This window comes from Meles meles, chromosome 13, assembly GCF_922984935.1.
Source record: "Meles meles chromosome 13, mMelMel3.1 paternal haplotype, whole genome shotgun sequence".
NCBI lineage: Eukaryota > Metazoa > Chordata > Mammalia > Carnivora > Mustelidae > Meles > Meles meles.
In genome coordinates this window covers 78,375,279-78,396,644 of record NC_060078.1, presented here as the reverse complement: position 1 = coordinate 78,396,644, position 21,366 = coordinate 78,375,279, and the positions used below count along the sequence as shown (strand labels likewise).

General features: G+C 46.6%; 1 protein-coding gene across 1 annotated transcript; it reads left to right on the top strand.

Moving 5' to 3' along the window:
- The first annotated feature begins 8,430 nt into the window (after nucleotides 1–8,430).
- Nucleotides 8,431–21,141, top strand: NSMCE4A (NSE4 homolog A, SMC5-SMC6 complex component). The gene is made up of 11 exons (XM_046027792.1): nucleotides 8,431–8,907; nucleotides 9,604–9,681; nucleotides 11,603–11,733; nucleotides 13,769–13,920; nucleotides 15,519–15,618; nucleotides 16,513–16,603; nucleotides 17,487–17,581; nucleotides 19,079–19,127; nucleotides 19,846–19,940; nucleotides 20,033–20,118; nucleotides 20,969–21,141. Exons 1-10 carry the CDS (start codon nucleotides 8,625–8,627, stop codon nucleotides 20,105–20,107), a joined length of 1,149 nt encoding a protein of 382 aa, XP_045883748.1. The 5' UTR covers nucleotides 8,431–8,624; the 3' UTR covers nucleotides 20,108–20,118; nucleotides 20,969–21,141.
- The last annotated feature ends 225 nt before the right edge of the window (nucleotides 21,142–21,366 follow it).

Below are 21,366 nucleotides of genomic sequence, written 5' to 3'. Positions count from 1 at the left end.
GTGCCTCCCCTGATGCCCGCTGAGCAGACAAAAGCTGAAATCAAACAAAAACCAAACTTCCCACATAGTCTGAAATAAAAAACTCAATAGAAGGCTAAGGGCAAACAAAAAATATGTCAAAAAATTAGAATTAATGAAAGACTTAAAATATTAAAAAAATATATTACAGGCTTAGAGAATCAATTCATGAGGTCCCATATCACATTCACAGAGAGGCAAACATGGAACCAAAACGTGGAAGGAAGAAATGATCAAGGAAGTAATATAAGAATATTTTCCAAAGTTGAAGGAGGTGAAGCTCCAGATCGAAAGGGCCCAGCACAGTAACTTCAAAATCTCTCTCATGGTTCTGTGGGGTTGGCTGGGCTCTGCTGGGTGGTTCTCGTGTGGAGGGAGGGCTCTCATGGAACTGCAGTCAGACAACAGCTAGAACCAGAGCCATCTGAGGGCTCAGTGGACTTGGATGTCACAAAGCCTCATGCACATGGCTGGCGGGTCACACAGGCTAGCAGCTCACCTGTGACCTGCACATGGCCTCTCCCTGTGTCTTCAGCTTCTTTACAGTATGGAGAATAGGTTCTAAGAGTAAATGTTCCACTCAGCAGAACGTAGAAGCGGCCGATCTCTTAATGCCTCGGTCCAGAACTTGGCACAGGGTCACTTCTGTATTCTGTTCGTCAGGCAGTTGTGGGGTCCACGTTAAAGGGGAGGAGACAGAAATCCGCTCTCTCAGTGGGAGGAGTGTCAAAGAATTCACCGGCGGTCTTCAGTTCACCACCAACCCTACATGTTTCTAGAAACAAAACAATATATGTCAATAGCTGATAATGAGAGTCAAAACCAAACTCACCATCCAGCACTCTTTCCCCTGGGTACCACTCTCCAGCTATGCATGTCTTCCTAAAGTTTCGAATGTGCCAGACTCATTTTATCCTCAAAGACTTTTCTTTGCCATCCCCTCTGATCAGAATACGATTTCCCTGTATCTTCAGATGACTCATCAAGTTGGATCTCAAATGTCCCCTTCTCAGAGAAGATGTCCCTGCCCATCATATCTAAAATAAGTTGCATTCAGCATTTCTACCCTTAGCCTAAATTCTTCTAAACCTTTCATAGGACTTGGGGAGAGTGAGGAGTGACTGCTGATAGGTATGGGTTGTTTTTTTTCCTGAGGGGATGAAAATGCTCTAACGTTGATTGTGGTGATGGCTGCACCACTCTTGTGAACATAATAAAAAACACTGAATCGTGTCCTTAAGAAGTGTGAATTTTACGGCAGGTGAATTATAGATCATTAATAATAACAATAAATCTCACTCTGGCCTTCGGAAGTATGTAAACATATTTAAATTGTCTTGCATCTCTGTTCCTCCGGCAGGTGTGAGTATAGTCCCCGAACAGCAGCCTGGGTATCACCTGGGAATTAGAAATGGCCAATTAGAGGCTCCCTCCCAGACCTACTGAATCAGAATCTACAGTTTTCACAGTCATCCCCAGGTGAATCAAATGCACACTAACATTTGGAAAGCACTGGTGTAAAGCGTTACTGAGGGCATGTAGTTGAGTTTTGGGGTGACAAGTACGTAACAGCTGTGATCCCATCAAGACACTTATTAACATGGGATTAGAAAAAAAATTAATTCACAGGCCTTTTTTATTTATGCACAAATCCTCTTTAATGCTAACAAAATGAAAGAAAAGGGGAGGGAGAAACTTGGAAGACCTTATGAGGCTCAAGGCTTACGCATGTTCCCAAATGTCCCCAAGCGAACACTGGTTTGTTTGTTTTGCCAACTGGAAATCACTCCAGGTGCAGAAGTTTCAAGGGCCCGTTGCTGTTTACTAATATGCTGTGTCTCTTTTCCATAAAAGAGGGAGGAGACCGTGGGGTGGGGAGGTTAACAAGCCTTTTAAACCTTTGGACCCATAAGTCTTGAGAGCCTGGAAAAGACTCATTTGCACTGTTTGATTAATAATTTGCACATATTGTTTGACAATACAGATGAAAAATTTATATTTTTTGTTAAACATCTCATCTGAAATGATAAAAATAACACATCACTGAAACAGTACAGATTTCATAATCTCTCGCTGTCTCTTCTCCCCATTCCTGCCCTGGGTAAGCGGTATTCTCAGTGTAGACGCCTTTCTCTGGGTTTGTGTTATACATCTGACCACAAGCAGCCCCTCTGCTCTCCTGCCAAATCACAGCAGAACAGGTGCTTTCTCTCTTGTCTGCATCCAAGTGGGAAGCACTAGGAGCCATGCGTCCCCTTCCATCCCATACTCGGGGGTCTGCGGTCACCTGGCCCTGAGGTCTTGACAATAGGACACGTATGTCCCAGTCCTGGGCTTTGTTTCCTCTCAGAAGCTTTTGGATCAGCCTCTAGACTTAAGGGAGGGGCTTGGGGAAAAGAGAAGTCTCTAGACTTCTATCCCACAAAATTTATATGGCTGACTCCTGCTTTTTTTTTTTTTTTGACTGATGAATGAATTTATTTATTATGTATTTTTTTTCTTTCATTCTTTTTTTTTAAATTAATTAATTTATTTTTATTTGCTTATTTACAGCATAACAGTGTTCATTGTTTTGGCATCACACCCAGTGCTCCATGCAGTACGTGCCCTCCCTATTACCCACCACCTGGTTCCTCAACCTCCCACACCACCCCACCCCCTCCCGCCGCCCCTTCATAACCCTCTGGTTGTTTTTCAGAGTCCATAGTCTCTCATGGTTCATCTCCCCTTCCAGTTTCCCTCAACTCCCTCTCCTCTCCATCTCCCCATGTCCTCCATGTTATTTGTTATGCTCCACAAATAAGTGAGACCATATACTTGACTCTCTCTGCTTGACTTATTTCGCTCAGCATAATTTCTTCCAGTCCTGTCCATGTTGCTACAAAAGTTGGGTATTCGTCCTTTCTGATGGAGGCATAATACTCCATCGTGTATATGGACCACATCTTCCTTATCCATTCATCCGTTGAAGGGCATCTTGGTTCTTTCCACAGTGTGGCGACCGTAGCCATTGCTGCAATAAACATTGGGGTACAAATGGCCCTTCTTTTCACTACATCTGTATCTTTGGGGTAAATACCCAGCAGTGCAATTGCAGGGTCATAGGGAAGCTCTATTTTTAATTTCTTCAGGAATCTCCACACTGTTCTCCAAAGTGGCTGCACTAACTTGCATTCCCACCAACAGTGTAAGAGGGTTTCCCTTTCTCCACATCCTCTCCAGCACATGTTGTTTCCTGTCTTGCTAATTTTGGCCATTCTAACTGGTGTTAGGTGGTATCTCAATGTTGTTTTAATTTGAATCTCCCTGATGGCTAGTGATGATGAACATTTTTTCATGTGTCTGATAGCCATTTGTATGTCTTCGTTGGAGAAGTGTCTATTCATATCTTCTGCCCATTTTTTGATATGATTATCTGTTTTGTGTGTGTTGAGTTTGAGAAGTTCTTTGTAGATCCTGGATATCAACCTTTTGTCTGTACTGTCATTTACAAATATCTTCTCCCATTCCGTGGGTTGCCTCTTTGTTTTGTTGACTGTTTCCTTTGCTGTGCAGAAGCTTTTGATCTTGAGATCAGGAACACGACAAGGATGCCCACTCTCACCACTCTTGTTCAACATAGTATTAGAAGTTCTAGCAATGGCAATCAGACAACAAAGAGAAATAAAAGGTATCCAAATTGGCAAGGAAGAAGTCAAACTCTCTCTCTTCGCAGATGACATGATTCTTTATATGGAAAACCCCAAAGACTCCACCCCCAAACTACTAGAACTCATACAGCAATTCAGTAACGTGGCAGGATACAAAGTCAATGTACAGAAATCAGTGGCTTTCTTATACACTAACAATGAAAATACAGAAAGGGAAATTAGAGAATCGATTCCATTTACTATAGCACCAAGAACCATAAGATACCTGGGCATAAACCTAACCAAAGAAGTAAAGGACCTGTACTCGAGGAACTACAGAACACTCATGAAAGAAATTGAAGAAGACACAAAAAGATGGAAGACTGTTCCATGCTCTTGGATTGGAAGAATAAACATTGTTAAAATGTCTATACTGCCTAGAGCAATCTATACTTTTAATGCCATTCCGATCAAAATTCCACCGATATTTTTCAAAGAGCTGGAGCAAATAATCCTAAAATTTGTATGGAGTCAGAAGAGACCCCGAATTGCTAAGGAAATGTTGATAAACAAAAACAAAACAAAACAAAACAAAACAAAACAAAACAAAAACAAATACAATAAACAAAAACAAAAACAAAACTGGCGGCATCACGTTACCCGATTTCAAGCTTTACTACAAAGCTGTGATCACCAAGACAGCGTGGTACTTGCATAAAAACAGACACATAGACCAGTGGAACAGAGTGGAGAGCCCAGATATGGACCCTCAACTCTATGGTCAAATAATCTTCGACAAAACAGGAAAAAATATTCAATGGAAAAAAGACAGTCTCTTCATAAATGGTGCTGGGAAAACTGGACAGCGATATGTAGAAGAATGAAACTCGACCATTCTCTTACACCGTTCACAAAGATAAACTCGAAATGGATAAAAGACCTCAACGTGAGACAGGAATCTATCAGAATCCTAGAGGAGAACATAGGCAGTAACCTCTTCGATATCAGCCACAGCAACTTCTTTCTAGATCTGTCTCCAAAGGCCAAGGAAGCAAAAGCAAAAATGAACTTTTGGGACTTCATCAAGATCAAAAGCTTTTTTTTTTTTAAATTTTATTTATTTGACAGAGAGAGACAGTGAGAGATGGAATACAAGCAGGGGGAGTGGGAGAAGGAGAAGCAGGCTTCCCGCTGAGCAGGGAGCCCCATGCGGGGCTTGATCCCAGGATCCTGGGATCATGACCTGAGCCGAAGGCAGACGCTTAACGACTGAGACACCCCAGTGCCCCGTGGCTGATGCCTCTTAACTGAAATGTCAGCTTTTCAAAGGGGACTTCCTGGACTATACTTCAGCTCAAGTAACCCACGCACACTCCTCACTGCCTGGTAGGTAATTCCTTGCCACAGTATGCTTTTTAATTGCCTCAGATTGCCACCATCTGAAATTATTTATCTATTCCTTGTTTGTTGTCTCTCTCCCTGATAAGATTGCCAGCTGGCACCTGCCCGTGACAGCAGGGATCTTGTCTATCTTGCTCGCAGAGCCTGGCATCTCATGGGCATGTGATGCCCTTGAGTTTGAGCAGTGTGTGTCACGGGGCTTTTGATGCTCAGGCCCTCCGCCCCCGCTGCCTCAGAGCGCACCCATGGCCTGGGTGGACAATGTTCATGTGTCTAGAACTCCCACCTCGAGCTCCCGGGCTCTCTTTTATGTTCCTGTAGAAATTCCCTTTATTCTCAGGGAGCCCGGTAGCGCCATACAAAATATGGCATATACAGGATTGAGTCGTTTCATAGCACGAGACTCTTTGGACATGTGTGATTATTTTCTACCTTGAACGAAGCGGTCCCCAAACACCACGTGATGCCCCAGCTGCCAAACCCTTGCTCTCCTCCCCGCCTGTACCCCTGACTTCCCTCCTGGGCTCTTTCCCATCTCATGACACGGGCTTCCCTCAATGGCCCTGACTCTTGTACCCAGGTCAGATTCCTGCCTAGCTACAAATCCTTTCCTTCCGAGCATTGAACCCAACAGGTGTTCTATATTCATTTTTGTCTCACTTGCTTGACATCCGACTGCCACCAAAAGCCGTCAGCTCCCTGAGTTTAGGCCTTGTTTGCCGTCTTCAATACCGTACGTCCAGCCTCCAGTCCGTGGCTTAGCACCTAGTGCTAAGTGCTCGATAAATATGCATTAACAAATGAAGCACCCAGAAAAGGGGCAGATTTTCATCACTGACTCATGTCATCATTAGCAGAGCCGGCGCTACTGGAGGACGAAGGGGTCAAGTTTTCACTAACCTTCTACCTTCTCCTGGAGCCTGGCCGATGAGGAGAGCCAAGATCTCCCTGAGAGATATACTAAATATCAAATCACACCAAGTGACCTGTTACGACACTAGCCACTATAAACGCATTGTAGATGACCTAACTGGGTCCTGCCTGGACATATATACAGTCCCCAAATCCGGAATTCCTAACATCAAATCAGATCGGACTGGAAGGATTCCCCCTGTGGCTGGCCGGCTTCCTCAGTGCCAGAACAATCATACATCTGTTACCCACCCAAGATTCTACATGTTTTTCCATTTGAGTTGCAAGAACGCTGGTGCCCAGCTACAGCCTGGTGGAGACTCTGTGCACCAGGCCATTCCTTGCCTCTACCTCGGCCCCAGCTGGAACTCTCCTGCATCCCTCCTCTCTGCCTGGTGGTCATGAAGGCCTGTTTTCCAGATGCCCCCCGTCTGGGTTAGTCCTCACTTGGCAATAGTTCACTGTCCTATCATGTTAGTTAGGAGGGCGACCCAGAAGCTCATCTCCCAGGAAGGGAGGAGGGAGTCTACCCAGTCAGCTCTTCTCCCCTCACTGGTCTCTGCTCCCTCATCTTGTAACGCTCTGTTTCTGATTACACTGCGTGACTACTGTGCTAATCAGTCTTTCCTGTTTCAGGCACAGTTCCTCCTTTCTGGATCCATCTGGTTGCACGTTATATCTTGGTAATAGAAAATCTAAACCAAACTGGCTTAAGGAAGAAAGAAATGCATCATTTGGGTTGTTTTGCGAGCCAATCACAGAACACCCGGTGAAAAGTGACGTAAGCAACAAGGATGCTTATTACCTCTTGTGACAAGATATCCATGGGGAGGACAGTTGCAGCTTGGGTTCAGCAAGTTTGTTAGGTCATCAAGGACTTGGGGTCTTTCTGCCTTGTAATGTTAATTTGTTCATTTGTCCTCATGTGGCCACCAGATGGCTGCCTCATTTTGAAGAACACAGGTGGACAACCTTTGACTAGAGGGGAGCATTTCCTTTCAGTGTCTGTTTTTAATGTGGAGAAAACATTTCTGAGAAGACCTCCAGTAGACTTCTCCTTAGTCCTTTCAGTCAGGATTGCGCCATATTCCATTCCACAGCTGGGAGGGCAGGTGAATATCTGGTTTTGTTCGTTTGTTTGCTTTTTGGCCTCTGTGGTGGAAAGGGGGCTTTGACAGTAGAGAACAAAGGATAGGGAAACAGAGATATAGAAGATATGTCTCCCATCTTCCCTTGTGGTGGGGTTGAGGCCGTGTGACCAGATCTGGCCAATGGACTATGAGCAGCAGTGACAGGCGTACATTCCAGGTTGACGCAATTAAGCCAACTCACTAATCCTGGACTGTCTACTTCTGGACTTCCAGAAGGAAGTCACAAGGAAAATTCTAACTATTTTGGCTAAGGCCTTGTAGTGGAGTTTCTATTATACCTAGCTAAATGGACCCTGATACACCTTTTACCCATCATTTGGGTTAATTTCCATTTGTCCTCAGCCTTACATCAAATTAATCCCCACCTTTCTTAGCCTTGCTCTGCTCAGAGACTCATTTACCGAGTGTATCGCACAGGTTCTCTTGCCCTCTAGCTTCATGTTGGCCTTAGCCAATGGGAGGTAAAATTGTTTGAAGACATGTTGGGGAGAGAGAGACCAAGGTGTTTTACCCCCACTTCCTCTTTTCTCAGCACTTCCTCTTCTTTTGGCATGATTGCATGCCTCTAGGACCACAGCTCCTGTCTGGTGGCCCCTTTTCCATGGCCTCAACCTTCATCGGGTTCCCGTAGCACTGCTTCTTCGCTCTGACACTTCAGGCCCAGAAAGAGTAAGGTCTTCCCACGGCTGCTCATCCCAGGTACCACTGTTCGATTCCTACTGTTGCGAATTACCACAATCCTGGTCTCCACTTTATTTTTGTCTTTGCTTGCTTGTGCTTTGGGGAAACCACATTTGCAGTAGAACTCAAAAGATGAAGAATGAAATTTAGGCATTTTCTGAATATAATTCCATCTGTCTTAGACTTTGTTAAGGATCTTTTAGAATATTTGTTTGAGAACCTGTTGTGAACATAAACTGCCAAGATGTAGACATTCAGAAGGGATCGTAAACAGTTTACTAGGAGAAAAACCATCCTTGTCGTTAATTTTTGCTTGTGGTTCTTCTGTCTTCAAGAGTGGGATTGCCCGGGCGGATTGCCTCGCTGGGCGCGAGGGCTCGGGGAAACTGACGTGCCAGAGCCACCTCTCTTGTCTCCAAGCCCAGTGCGCCCAGCTCCAACGCAGCGGCCTCCGCCAACACACATGCTCCGCGAGCCCTGACGTCGCAGGGCCGTGGCTGGGTCCGGGGGAGCCAAAGACACCCGGGAAAACGCAGGCCCGTGCGGTGGGCCTCGGAGGCCCAGCCCGGCCAGGCTCTAACTCCCGCACGGCGCGGGGGGCGGGTCCCCGGTGCGGCCACTGCGCCGGGCGCGGAGGGTCCGCGCCCAGCCCCGCGGCGCCTCGGAAGCGCCCCGCGCCGCGCCCGCCGCCGGCCTCCCGCCAGAGGCGTCGCTGTGCGCTGGCGCTGGCCCGGGAGCCGTGTTCCGCGGGGAGCGGCGCTCGCGCCGAGCAGGGGTTTCAGTTTCTGGCGCGAACTTCCGCCGTTCCGAAGTTGCTCGGCGAATTGGCGCGATGTCGGGGGACAGCAGCGGCCGCCGGTCCGAGGGCCGGGGCCGGGGCCGCGACCCGCACCGAGATCGCCCCCGCTCCCGCTCCCGCTCGCGGTCCCCGCTGTCCCGCCGCGGCGCCGCGCCCGAGCGCAGGGAGGCCCCGGAGCGCCCGAGCCTGGAGGAGACGGAGCCGTCGGATTCCGGGGACGAGATGGTGGACCCCGCGAGCCTGGAGGCGGAGACCGACCACGGCCTGTGCCGCCAGATCCGCCATCAGTACCGGGCGCTCATCAACTCGGTCCAACGTAAGGCGGGGCGCGCGCAGGGGCAGGTGGCGGACGCAGGCCCGCGCCGCCCGGCTGGGCAACGGCGCCCGAGCCGGGCAACAGCGCCCGGGCCGACCCCGCGCCGCCCGGCCGCGCCTCCATTGGCTGGCGAGTGCGCGACCTTGGCGGGGGCGCGCGGACCCGGAGGGGGCAGGACGGCGCCGCGGGAGCCGGGACAGCCGGGAAGGAGGGGCGGCGGCGGCGGGACACGGGGGTCCCGGGCGTCTTTTCGGGCAGTCGGCGGGTCCGGCGCGCGGCCGCCCGTCCCCCGGGGGAGCTGTCAGAAATGCCAGTCCTCGGGCCGCACCCCGGACCTCCCCACTCCGAAACTCGGGGAGGCCCGCCCATCGGCCGGGTGACCCTCTAGGGGCCTCTGGCTTGTGAAGTTTGGGAACCACCCTTAGCGCTCCTCAGAGGCTGCAGACGCCGTGGAGCCCCTTGGGGGAAGGTTCAAGGCAGCCAGGCCCCTTTTTGAAGTTCACGCTGCTTAAAGGGACGGTCACCTTTCTCTTTCCGAGCCACTTGGGTTAAAAAGATGGAGCTGTGTGAAGTAAGCCCCCCTCTCCCCGGGAGCAAGGGGCCGGGCTTGGCTGTACTCCAATCGGTGATCGCTTTGTCAAGGACTTGTTCGTGCCTTAGAAGCACATTTCCCTAACCTTGTATTTTTTTACATAGAAAACCGGGAGGATATACTGAATGCCAGCGACAAATTAACAGAGGTCCTCGAAGAGGCCAACACTCTGTTTAATGGAGGTAATTCGTTATTTTATGTATGGGAGCTTTATATTATAAGTTTTCGAATAATTTTGATCAGTTTTATAGAAGAGCCAAATTACTGACCTCAAGCAGTCCCCACGTAATATAATAGTGCTTTACTGGTGCTGGCAGCTTTTTGGTTGTAGTGGTGATACTGCTGTTACTGCACTTAGCCACCCCCTCAGGCCCCCTGAAGGCTTTATGAGAAATTCTGGGGGTGCAGCCAGCTGCCTGTTTCAGAAAGCCCCCCTCCGCCCCAGGTGGTCCTGTTGCTTGATCAGGCTTGAGAACTTCATATGTGCTGTTGTTTATCTGTCTGTGGTATTGACTGCTGTATCCCCGGGATGCACTTGGTGAATAGAACACGATTTCTTCCATGTTCTCCGAGGACCAGAAGCTTTACGTCTGGTCATGTCCTAGTATGACTAATGGCTCACCTGTTGACCGCCCTTAACGTTTTTCTGTCTGCCTGTTCTCAAATGAGTCTCTTTCTAGCTCTGGTCACAGTGTCCTCACCATTCCCCAGGTGGGTCTCCCACATTTGCTGAGTCTCATTTGAATCCTTCCAGAACGGGGCATTTCCCCTCCACCTGGTTACGTCCCTCCTCCACCGTCCTTAGCTCTGTCTTCTCTTCACTCCTGGACTCCCAGTCCGTGTCCTCAAGGTTCCTCTGGACTCGTCCACGGCCTTGCTGTTCTACTGTGGGTCTTAATCTTGAGCCACACATCGTCTCGCCCTCGGCTGATTCTGCCCTGCGAACTGGGTCACTCTGTAAGGCAAAGTTACTCACTCAGCTGGGCTTTGGGAGTCGCTCAGCAAACAGAGAATTCTAGGTCCTTGGCATTCATGGTTTTAACTCGGTGGAGGCCTCAAAGCCATCTGTGACAGAGAAGTCTGCGCTCTTCTCTGCAGCCGTGCTGGGAGGCGGGTGGCCGAGGCCCCCAGGGGCAGCCCAGGAATGAGCCTCCAGCGGTGGCCCCTGCTGCCCTGCTCCCGGAACAAAATGGGAGGAAAATGATGTATACAAACAAAACCCAGAGGCAGCCAGTTCAGCGGCCTGAAGCAGGTTCAGGAAGTGGGGGATCCACGTGAGGAGGCCTTTAGGAGTGAGCCAGGCACAGGTGTTTCTGGGATCGAGTGTTGCCCCGTTCCCCGCTTCTTGGCTCCCTTTCCAGATTGCCTTTCCAGGTGTTCCCACAGCACTTTTCTCCCTCCCGGGGCCCATCAGGCCTGCTCTCTACTCCACAGGCCCTGTCCGTCCCCTCCCCCACTTCCTCCTCAGTTTCCCTGCCTCACTCACTCCTTGTCTCCTTCTGTTGAAATCTTTTTCTCTCTATAGCTTATCTCGAGTCCCGGGTCCTGTCAAACGTTTTCAGGTCACCCATCCTCACAGTCGCTGTCCTGCTGTAGACTGTTGACCTGGTGGTCTGTGCTGCCTCGCCGGGCGGGGGTCCTAGGCTCCCTGCCCAAGCCCGCTCTCTTCCTTCAGTGAAGGAGTGAGGCCTCCTCGACGATTTACTCTTGCCCCTCAATAAGTCACCTGCCTTACACGGAGCAGGCCTCCCTTTGGACTTAGCTCCGCACCGGTGGGAGTCATGGCAGAGATGGGCTGCTGGGGTCAGAGGAAAGAGCCGGTGTGGGAGAGGAGAGAGGCTTTGTGGAACCGGAGCTGTCAAGTTCGGGGGAGCAAGGACCCTGGAGGGAGAGTGGCTTTTAGGAGGACTGGGCAGCTGTGACTCCGGATTTTGGTGGGTTGGGTCGAGGAGGCAGGTTTTCAAGGGAGATGGGTATGTTCGAGAATTTTTTTTTTTTTCTTTTGTCCAGTGGGGAATGTCAAGTACGTAGGTGGAAATTTGGGGAAAGTCCCTGTGAGTAGTGGGTATGTAGTAATGTGTATTTTCCTCCTTTTCTGAATAGTGTCCCGAGCAAGAGAAGCCGTGCTGGATGCCCAGTTTCTTGTTTTGGCTTCAGATTTGGGCAAAGAGAAAGCAAAGCAGCTGCGTTCTGATCTGAACTCATTCGACATGTTAAGATATGTTGAAACTCTAGTAAGTTCAAAGCTACAGAATCTTAATAAAAAATGCTTCCCATGTTACATATTGTATAATTGTCTGCTCTGCTTAGATCTGTATGCAAATGCATTTCACTTCCTTTTTCCTTTTTTGGGGGGGAGGGGCGGGGGGGCGGGGGCATGTCTCAGATTCCTCCCAAGAGATCTCACCAAGTTAAAGGATGAGGATGACGATGAGGTTGACGGGAGAGCCCTGTTGAGGAATTTAGAATTTAGGGTGGCAGCTTAGAGGTTTAAAAATCCGTTAGCATTCTAAGACTCTGGGTGCTCCCTTTATTTAGAAATGGCCATTTTTTCATTCTCAGTGATCCTGGACCTTTGTCCTGGGCTGGGCAAAACCTACACTGCAGGTGGGCAGAGCTCAGCTGGAGGGGAGTTAGGCCTGGTTGGGCATGAGTTCATCGGTCCTTGACAGTATTTTCGGACCCTGTGAATATACTTGGGGTTTTGCTTTTTTGTGGATCTTTTGTTGTTTTAGTCACCTTTATTTGAATGGTTGTTAGCTAAAATATTTACACTTTTCCTTGGTGGATTTACCAAAAAAGGACAATGAGGCTGACCTTGCATTTTACTATGTTGTGGTTGGTTTTTGTTTTTATTTTTGTTTTCTGTTTTTTTTTTTTTTTTTTTTTTTTTTTTTAATATTTTATTTATTTATTTGACAGAGAGAGAGGTCACAAGCAGGCAGAGAGGCAGGCAGAGAGAGAGGGAGAAACAGGCTCCCCACTGAGCAGAGAGCCCGATGCGGGGCTCGATCCCAGGACCCTGAGATCATGACCTGAGCCGAAGGCAGAGGCTTAAACCACTGAGCCACCCAGGCGCCCCTGTTTTCTGTTTTTTGGTTCCACTCTGAGCTAACCTCTGTCCTAGCATTTCTGACTGCATGTTTGTTAAATGGTTATTAAAATGATTTGGTACCAGGAGACTGGTCCAGGTACATTAATTCTTTTGTAAAGGCAGGAGACAGATGAATTTTCTGTTGTTTTTAAAACCTTAAATGGTTTAAAATTACTGAAATTTAAAACTTTAAAATTTTTTCTTGTAACTTTTTTATTGCGAGACATAATGCATTTGGAAAATGCACACTCATGTAGCTGAATGAATAAAGTGACCATGTGCTGGGTTATCTTTTTTAAAACTACTGGTATTTATCTAGGTGAGCTGTGTACCGTAACAAATCCAAGTTAATTCTGGAAGTCTTAAGGCATTCGGTGTAAAACCCTAAATTACAGCTCTGTAATCTTCTGGGTCAGGAGGGCCCTTCCGAGTACATGTATAGGTACTATAAAGAAAAGATGGGTAGATTTGACCAGGCAGAAATGGACGGGGACACGGTGTGGGGGGGGCGGTCAGGGACGGAGGCTTGCTGACCTTACGTCTCTGATCAGGCTCTCGAAGCTTCTCTTCAGAGTTTGATTGCTTCTAATAGGGGCAAACTTCCTGAGGGCTTTTTGATTATTGTTTGTTTGATATTACTGTTTTATTTTGACAACTTGTGGGTATTTTATGATTTCATAATGTAATACTTTGATTTTCTGTGAGATAGTGTAGGATAAGAGAATTATTAGACTTCTAGCAACTCTTCCCAGGAAGGCAGTTGTAAGATGAGCGATTCTCTGACTCTGGGACACTGCTGTCTGCATATACCGAGACACAAGCTGAGTAGAGGTCTCTAGGAGGTTGGCTAAAAACGAAAAGTCCCGAAAGCCCTCTAAACTTGCCTGTTCCGTCTTGGAGCCTTTGACTAGGGATGTGATTTCAGATTTGTATGTTGGTACAGCTTTCCTAATACTTTGATGGGCTACGGATTCATTCATTCTAATATTTCTACCTTTGAAAGTTGGAATTTATATAAAATTATTTGTATAATAAGAAATGTAGCCAACATGTTAGTACGCTGAGTAGGCTCTTTGCCTCTGGCCTCTTAAAGTTTAGCGATAGAGATTATTGGTTGTGGTGAATGATTTGCCTGTGGCTTAACTGGGGTTTTTTGTTTCCCTTCATTTTTGTAGCTGACACATATGGGTGTAAATCCGCTAGAAGCTGAAGAACTCATCCGTGATGAAGATAGTTCTGATTTTGAATTCATAGTCTATGACTCCTGGAAAATATCAGGCAAAACAGCAGAAAACACCTTTAATAAAACCCATACATTCCACTTTCTGTAAGATTCTTTTAAAAATCTGCCAGACCAGCCATTTGTAAACCTTAAGTTTTTCTATTGTAGGAATGAGAATTATCTGGTAGGGTGAAGGTGACGGTCAGGATGCCATTTTTTGGAGACTTTTCTAAACTCTGATCGAAAAGCCCATAAAATTTCGATGTGGCTGGGCCCGCATCCTTCTGAATTTGGGCAGGAGAGGCTGTGGGCCAGATGCTCTTAGCACAGGGCTCTGCTGGCTCTTTTGCTTTCTGGTGTGTGAGGCTTTGGGTCTGGGGCATAATGTGTGACTCTGTTTTGTCGTCTTTAATCTTATCCCGGAGGCCGATGATACCTCTAGGGAGGGTCTCTTAAGATTTTACCGATGTCTGTAAAGTGCCATTAATTGTAATTGCCTGTTGGATGGTCGCCGACTGACTTGGACTTGAAGCCCGCTTCAGTCACTCACGTCAGCTGCCCCGGCGACTCTCTATTCCGGTTCGCCCTCCCAAAGCTCCGGAGGGCGGGAGTAGCTCAGTGAGGAGGCTTTGGAGATGCCCAGGTGTGGGACCAGGCATCTGTCGGCTAACCCCGGGGCCCAGGACCGCTGCGTACGTGACAGCGTAAAGCTCAGACTTCTTCATTACAGGATGAGAGCCAAGTCTGTTCTCTGCTGTTGAGTTCAAGGCTCTGTCCTAAATCCCAGGCTCCAAATGCAGCCTTGGGTGCTGTGCCTTAAACTTTCCTCACCTCGCACAGCTTGTGTCCGCAGCGAATCGCTCACAGCTTTGTGTCCTAGCACTTGCTCTTACTTTGGCCTACAGAGTCTTCCCCCGTCTTTTCCATCTGGGAGGGTTTGCCCATTTCCCAGGCCCTAACTTGGAAGCTTCCAGTAACTTCTCCAGACAAAGGCATCATTGTAACATCAGAGAGCCAGCCTGATCCCTCCCATGTCTGGATAGATCTCTGCCCCCACGCTCTCGGAGTACTTGCGTATCACCCTGGCACAGCGCTGTAGGATCTAGTGTATTATGCTGAGATGGACGTGTGTGTGTGTGTGTGTGTGTGTGTGTGTGTGTGGAATTGGATCTGTCCGTCTACACTGCACGCTTTGAGCTGCTCAAGGGCAGGGACCATGTGGGTCTATGCTCGCAGGGCCTTGGTCTCTGCGTGGTACATGTATTATTATAGCTGAAGTCTACAGTAGGGTGTTGGTTTTTTTTTTTAGAGAGTCCAAAGGAAGAAAGAACCCCAGAGCTTGTTCCCCTTTTTGTTCCCCTCCCCCACGCGTTCGGCCTTCCCACGGATCTGAAGTTGGCTTTGCCAAAGAGGCACTGGGCTAGCTGGGAAGACCACAGGCATATTTCTCAGTTTACTGTTGAGGGCAAAATAGGAAGGCGTTCAGGGGGCATCTGTGGTTCAGTAAAGCTCCTAGGAGTCCTTGGAGACACACAAAGGGAACAGAGAGGATGTCACAAAAAGTCACAAGAGTTTTGGTCCATGTCAGTTCGAATATCACTGGAGCCAGGTCTGAATTCGACCATTCCGTGGGAACAGCTTCCGGTTAGTGCAATCAGTTCGTTTAAAAACAAAAAAAGACATGAAAGCATATTTTTCATTAGGTTGGGTTCAATACAAGGAGAGTTCCCTGTGCCAAAGCCACGAAGTGATCGTCCAAGAAAAGGTCCCAGGACAGAAGAGAAGAAGACAATGCCTGACCAGGTTTGTTTTTTAAAAACACCTCAGGTTACATTAATACAATGTTCAGGCAATCTGGCCATCTTCCCAAGCTGTAGGGTCTAGAGTCAGGTTTGGTTCTTAAATAATTACTTAAATATTTTAGTTTTTAAACATTTTATTGGATTAACCCCTTGTCTTAGTTTTAACCCACGTCTGTAGTTTGGATCAGTTCTCCCAAACCGGGGCTTCTCAGCCTCGGCACTGTCGACACCGGGGGCTGGGTCCTTCCCTGTTGAGAGAGGCTGTCCTGTGTGCTGTAGGACCCCCTGTAGCAACCTTGGCTTCTCCCCATTAGGTGCCAGTAGCCTCCGTCCCCCCAGCCCCACAGTGGTGACAACCAAAAACATCTCCAGGTACTAGCACATGTCCCCAGGAGGCAAAATCGCTCTCAGTTGAGACCACTGTTCTTAACTGCACTTTGTGTATTTTGCTATTGGTGTCCAACCTGAAAATGGTTGATTTGGTAATGTCATTGCTCTATTAAAAAGTTAATATGAAAATGTTACTGAAACTAGAAAATCTTTTTTTTTTTTAACTGTAAATTTTTTTTAAAGATTTTATTGATTTACTTGACAGAGATCACAAGCAGGCAGAGAGGCAGGTAGAGGGTGGGGGGAATTAAGCTCCCCGCTGAGTGGAGATCCCAATGTGGGGCTCGATCCCAGCACCCCGAGATCATGACCTGAGCCAAAGGCAGAGGCTTAACCCACTGAGGCACCCAGGTGCCCCTTAACTGTAAATTTTAAGACAAGGATAAAAACTGCTAGCAATCCCCCAATACGAGACAGCTAGAGGAGTTTGGATATGTCAGGAGCAGAAAACGTGAAGGGGCAGGCAAGTAGGTCAGTGTGCTTGGTACCAACTTTGTATTTTCAGTTAAATGAAATGGAAGAGTCTCATCAAGAAGCAACAGAAAAAGAAGTGGAAAGAATTTTGGGATTGCTGCAAACATATTTTCGAGAAGATCGTAAGTGTGATAACCAAGTTCAAAGTAGAGCAATTTGTATTTATCAGTTAGACACGTATCACTTGCATTGAGAAGTTGTTTGTTTTTTTGTTTTTTTTTTTTCTAAAAAGCATTTTCAGTTATACGTAATGTTTGAGTCATTTTGATTCTCTTTTTGGCACGTATGTTTAATGAAGCGTCTTTCCTTTAGCAATCCCGTGTGAGAGTGTTGGCAAAGTAACTTTCCATTTTTGCTTTTAAAAGACGTATTTTCTCCTGTTACAAAATAAAAGGTGCCGTAGAAGGGGGAAAATAGAGTCAAGTGTGCGTTCCCTCACTCCCCAGAGGCGGCGTCCTGTACGATGTGCTTGTCTGCTTTCAGACCTTCAGTCACGTCACCATGCACATAAGTAAATTGGGGATTTTTGTTGGTTTTTTAGCTTTTTGCAAAGCTAATCATAACATACACATTCTTCTGCAACATGAGTTTTCCTCATGGACGTTCGGCCATATCCATACGCGCAGATCTCACTTAACTCTTTCCAGCGATTCCCGTCGTATGGCTGTATCCTCCATCAGTGGGTGGACGACTAGGTTCTTCTTAGCATTTTATTCCTGGGAAACCCGCTGCAGTGGGAAATCGTGGTACACAACTTCGTACTCAAGTGCTGATACTTCTGTAGGACAGGGTTCGGGAGGAGGGTTGTCAGATCACTGGGCGTACACATTTTTAATAGATAAGTCACATTGCCGCCCCGGAAGGGCTGCATCGGTTTCATTCCCACGACAGGTCGAGTGCCCATTTCCTTCCGCTGCTAACACAAGAGAATACTGGTCTTGCTGATTGGCAAAAATTATCTTTCCTGTTTTGAAGAATTTTTTTTTTTTCCCCTTTCGTCTGTAGCTGATACTCCTATGTCCTTCTTTGACTTTGTGGTTGATCCACATTCTTTCCCCCGGACAGTGGAAAACATCTTTCATGTTTCCTTCATTATAAGGGTAAGATTTAAGATTGTTTCTCTTTTTTCTTTTACAGCTGTTAAAATGGTAAATGATAGGGGTGCCTCGGTGGCTGTGTCAGTTACGCATCTCTTGATTTCGGCTCAGGTCATGAGAGCTCAAGGTCGTGAGATCGAGCCCCATGTCCGGTTCTGCACTGGGCGTGGAGCCTGCGTAAGAGTCTCTCTCTCCTCTACCCCTCTCTTGTCCACTCAGAAAAGAGGGGTAAATAGTAAAAGCTGTGGATGGGAGCTGGCAAAGGTATTTGTACTGACCGGTATGTATGGTAGACCCGTAGCAGCAAAGCATTGGCACACAGGCAGAACCAGCTGAACTGCCTGTGGGCGCCCGGCCGGCTCAGTTGGTGGAATGTGCGACTCTTAATCTCAGGGTTGTGCGTTTGAGCCCCACTTGGGTATAGAGATTACTAAACATAATGAACTTAAAAATAAATCGTATGCTTTATATTTTAGGAATTATTTACAGAATGAATTGACAGAGTCTGAATATGGGGATTAGATAACAGTATGGTATAACTGTGGAATTTCCCAAATTTGATAGTTGTCCTGTAAGAAAAGATCTTGTTCTTGTCGAGAAATATACACAAAGTATTGAGGAAAGGGAGCAGGTTGTCTATCACTTATTCTCTCACGAAAATTCCCGATACGTATGTAGAGAAGGGGAAATGGTGTGGCAGAACTTGAACAGGGGGTGAAGCTGGGGAAAATACATGGGAGGTCTTTACAGTAGCCTTGTAGCTCTTTCAGTTTGAAATTATTTCAAAATAGAGGTTCCAAAAAAAAAAAAGAAAAAGAAAACCCCTGCTCAGAAATACACTGTGGAAATTTGCTTTCGACTCTCTTTAGTCTTACAGCAGGTTGTACTCCCACTCATGGAAGATGAATTTGATTTTAACCTCAGTCAGAAATCTTTTATCGACCCAAGTTTTTTCCCAGATACGATAATAAAGGTGTATTTTGTCAGTGGTAAATGAGTTATGCATAATAAGATGCCGAGTGTCCAAAAATACGCATGAATCCTGTTTAAGGGCCAAGTTTTAAGAGCCCAGGCAGTTTCGGTTTTATTTAGGAGACCTTAGGACAGACGCTGGTGAGGAACTTGAGAGGGGCCCTCATGTAGTCTCATCCACGTAATCTCTTATGGTACATTCTGATTGTCTAGGATATGGAGTCTCCTTTTTTCTTTTTAGTTTAGTTTTTTGTTTTTGAGAGAAAAGTGGGGAGCAGCGGGGGGTGGAGAGGATCTCCAGCAGTCTCCCCGCTGAGTGTGGAGCCCAATGTGGGGCTCAGTCTCATGACCCTGAGATCATGACCTGAGCCGAAATCAAGTCGGGGGCCTAACCGACTGCACTACCCAGGTGCCCTCTGGGGTATGGAGTTTCCTAATTAATGTTTTCTAGCCAAGGGTTATAGGTTTTGGATCTAATTTTTTAAATCGGCTTTTGACTCTAAATCTAAAATTATGTTTGTGTTTTAGGACGGTTTTGCAAGAATAAAGCTTGACCAAGACCGACTGCCGATAATAGGTAAGTGATAGTATGTGAAGAGAAATTAGTTTTAGAGAAAACGTGTTATTCGAGTTCATGGAATGCAGTGTTCTGAACGGAACCGAGTTGACATTCCGGGTAGCTTTCACAAGGCTGTGTCCTGCTCAGCTGACTAATACTGCAGACACGGTCATCGGTTCGAACCAGGGGTTCGTCTGTATCATTGAGTCAATATCCGCGGCCATTAAGATGAACAAGAAAGTCCCTCCAATTCTAATTGAGAAGTTTTGTAATCATAGTTACCGTTGTACTTTCTTTCCTTCTGTTTTCCCCTGAAGCTGCCTCCCTCTTCTTGAGAGAATCTTTCGTAGTTGAATCATTTCACTGACTCGGTGAGCCCTTTCTAAGGGTCCCCTGTAGAGAGTCGAGTACTTTCGTAGCCCTGCTTGCTACTTCACGAGTTCTCAGCCTCTCTTGGACTCACTAGGGCTCAGCCCTGAGGCGGGTAGATAGGCAGGCAGAGGTCTTCAAACGATTGCCACACGGAACTCTGCTGCAGGAGGTATTTTTTTTAATGGGAACGAATGGATTACTTGCTGCTGTAGTAACTCTTTAACACATCAGTGATGCATGGAATCCTGAAAAGTATGTAATATTTTAAGTGTCTTTTCGATACAGGTTCATTCCTTCTCATCAGTTTCTGTTCAGAGTCCCTCTTACGATTTGATAACCTTTGAAAACTTTGTCTTTCAAACAGAGCCTGTTAATATTAATGAAGAAAGTGAGGGGATTGACCAAAACACCCAAATTAGGAATCAAGGAATCATAGCTCTGAGTTACCGGGACTGGGAGGTAAAGCTCGGCACGTTGCGCCCCCCCGGGTGGTTCTGCCTCCCACGTCATTTGCTGTGAACCGTCCCCACATGTTCTTTGTTCTCTGCCAGGAGATCGTGAAGACCTTTGAGATCTCAGAGCCGGTGATCGCGTCAGGCCAGAGCCAGCCAAGGCTAAGCGCCTGACACCAGCAAAGGTAAGATTTCCTACCTGGTATTAAATGTTAATTAGCGCTCCAGACCCTCTTCTTTTTTTTTTTTTTTTTTTTGCATTCGGATGAAACTGGGATTTGCCTCCCTATAGTGCTCTATTCTTAGAACTTTGTGCCGGTGAGGCAGGCAGCGCTGGGCCCAGCGGCTCCAAGTCCCCTTCTACGGATTACGGTTAAGTGGAATATTGAACCCTCCCATCAGCTGTGTTCACTGTCCGATTCGATGTGCTTGTTTTACAGCTAGGAAGTAGAAAAGGAGGATTAGGACAGAATGACCTGGAAGAATGTCAGTAAATGGGCATTTCTGAAATCTGATTTATGTTGTGAAACACTTCTTCATTTTTATGAAGGAGAAGGTGCTAGAAGGAAATCTTCGTGATGATCAGGCATTTACTTGTGGGTGGAAGTCAGGAGACCTGGATGCTCTTTGCTCCGTCCCCTTAGTTTAAAATTACTGAAAGCTCCTTTTAATCTTACTCAGCTTCATTTTGTCTATAAGTCTCTCTGTAAAATGGGAGGATTTTGAGTTAGATCATTAAGGTTTTTTTAGTATCACAAATTTTCTATAATTTTGAGAGTTTAAAATTAGCTTTTAATATTTAATGTAAACTCTTAATATTTGCCTCAATTAACTGAGCTGCTTTTGTTCCAAGATAACGGAGGGAAAGCGAACAGACAGAAGATATATAATGTGGGTAGACCAGGGCCCTACTCAGAGAGAAAGGACTAGTTGTTAGATCCTATTGACGTATATCAAGTTCACGTATTACGGAAACTTCTGATTCATTTTATCATTTATAAACTGTTAACTAGCTATTTTCCCCTCTTTTTTTAGGACTCAAATGGATAATGAGATCCAAAAAGGAAAGCAGCATGTATTGTATATATTGTATGATTAAACATTTTTAAAAGACAGATTGTTTTTAGTAAAATGTAGCTTTTGATAGTTAATGAATTTGTCATGGTTGTCTTTGATTAAAGGAAATTCACTGCCATATTCACAAATAATTGTAGTTACTCTTTATTTTCCCATCATGCCAGAGTCTGTCCTTTCTTCAGTCCTGTCCCACTGAAACTGTTGGCTAGGTTGTTACAGCCTGTACAGCACTACGGTTCTTTTCGCGCCTCTTTAGCTGTAAAATTAGCTGGTCAAGTCCACAAATCTTAGGTTGAACTCTATGAAGTTGTTGTTTTTGTGAGGAAAACACAGTCACCTATCAGCAGTTTTATAGG

Coding starts and splice junctions, on each gene's coding strand:
- NSMCE4A (XM_046027792.1), top strand. CDS start 8,625: ATGTCGGGGGACAGCAGCGGCCGCCGGTCCGAGGGCCGGGGCCGGGGC. Junction 13,921..15,518: donor ACCCATACATTCCACTTTCT/GTAAGATTCTTT, acceptor ATTTTTCATTAG/GTTGGGTTCAATACAAGGAG. Junction 16,604..17,486: donor AACATATTTTCGAGAAGATC/GTAAGTGTGATA, acceptor TTTCGTCTGTAG/CTGATACTCCTATGTCCTTC.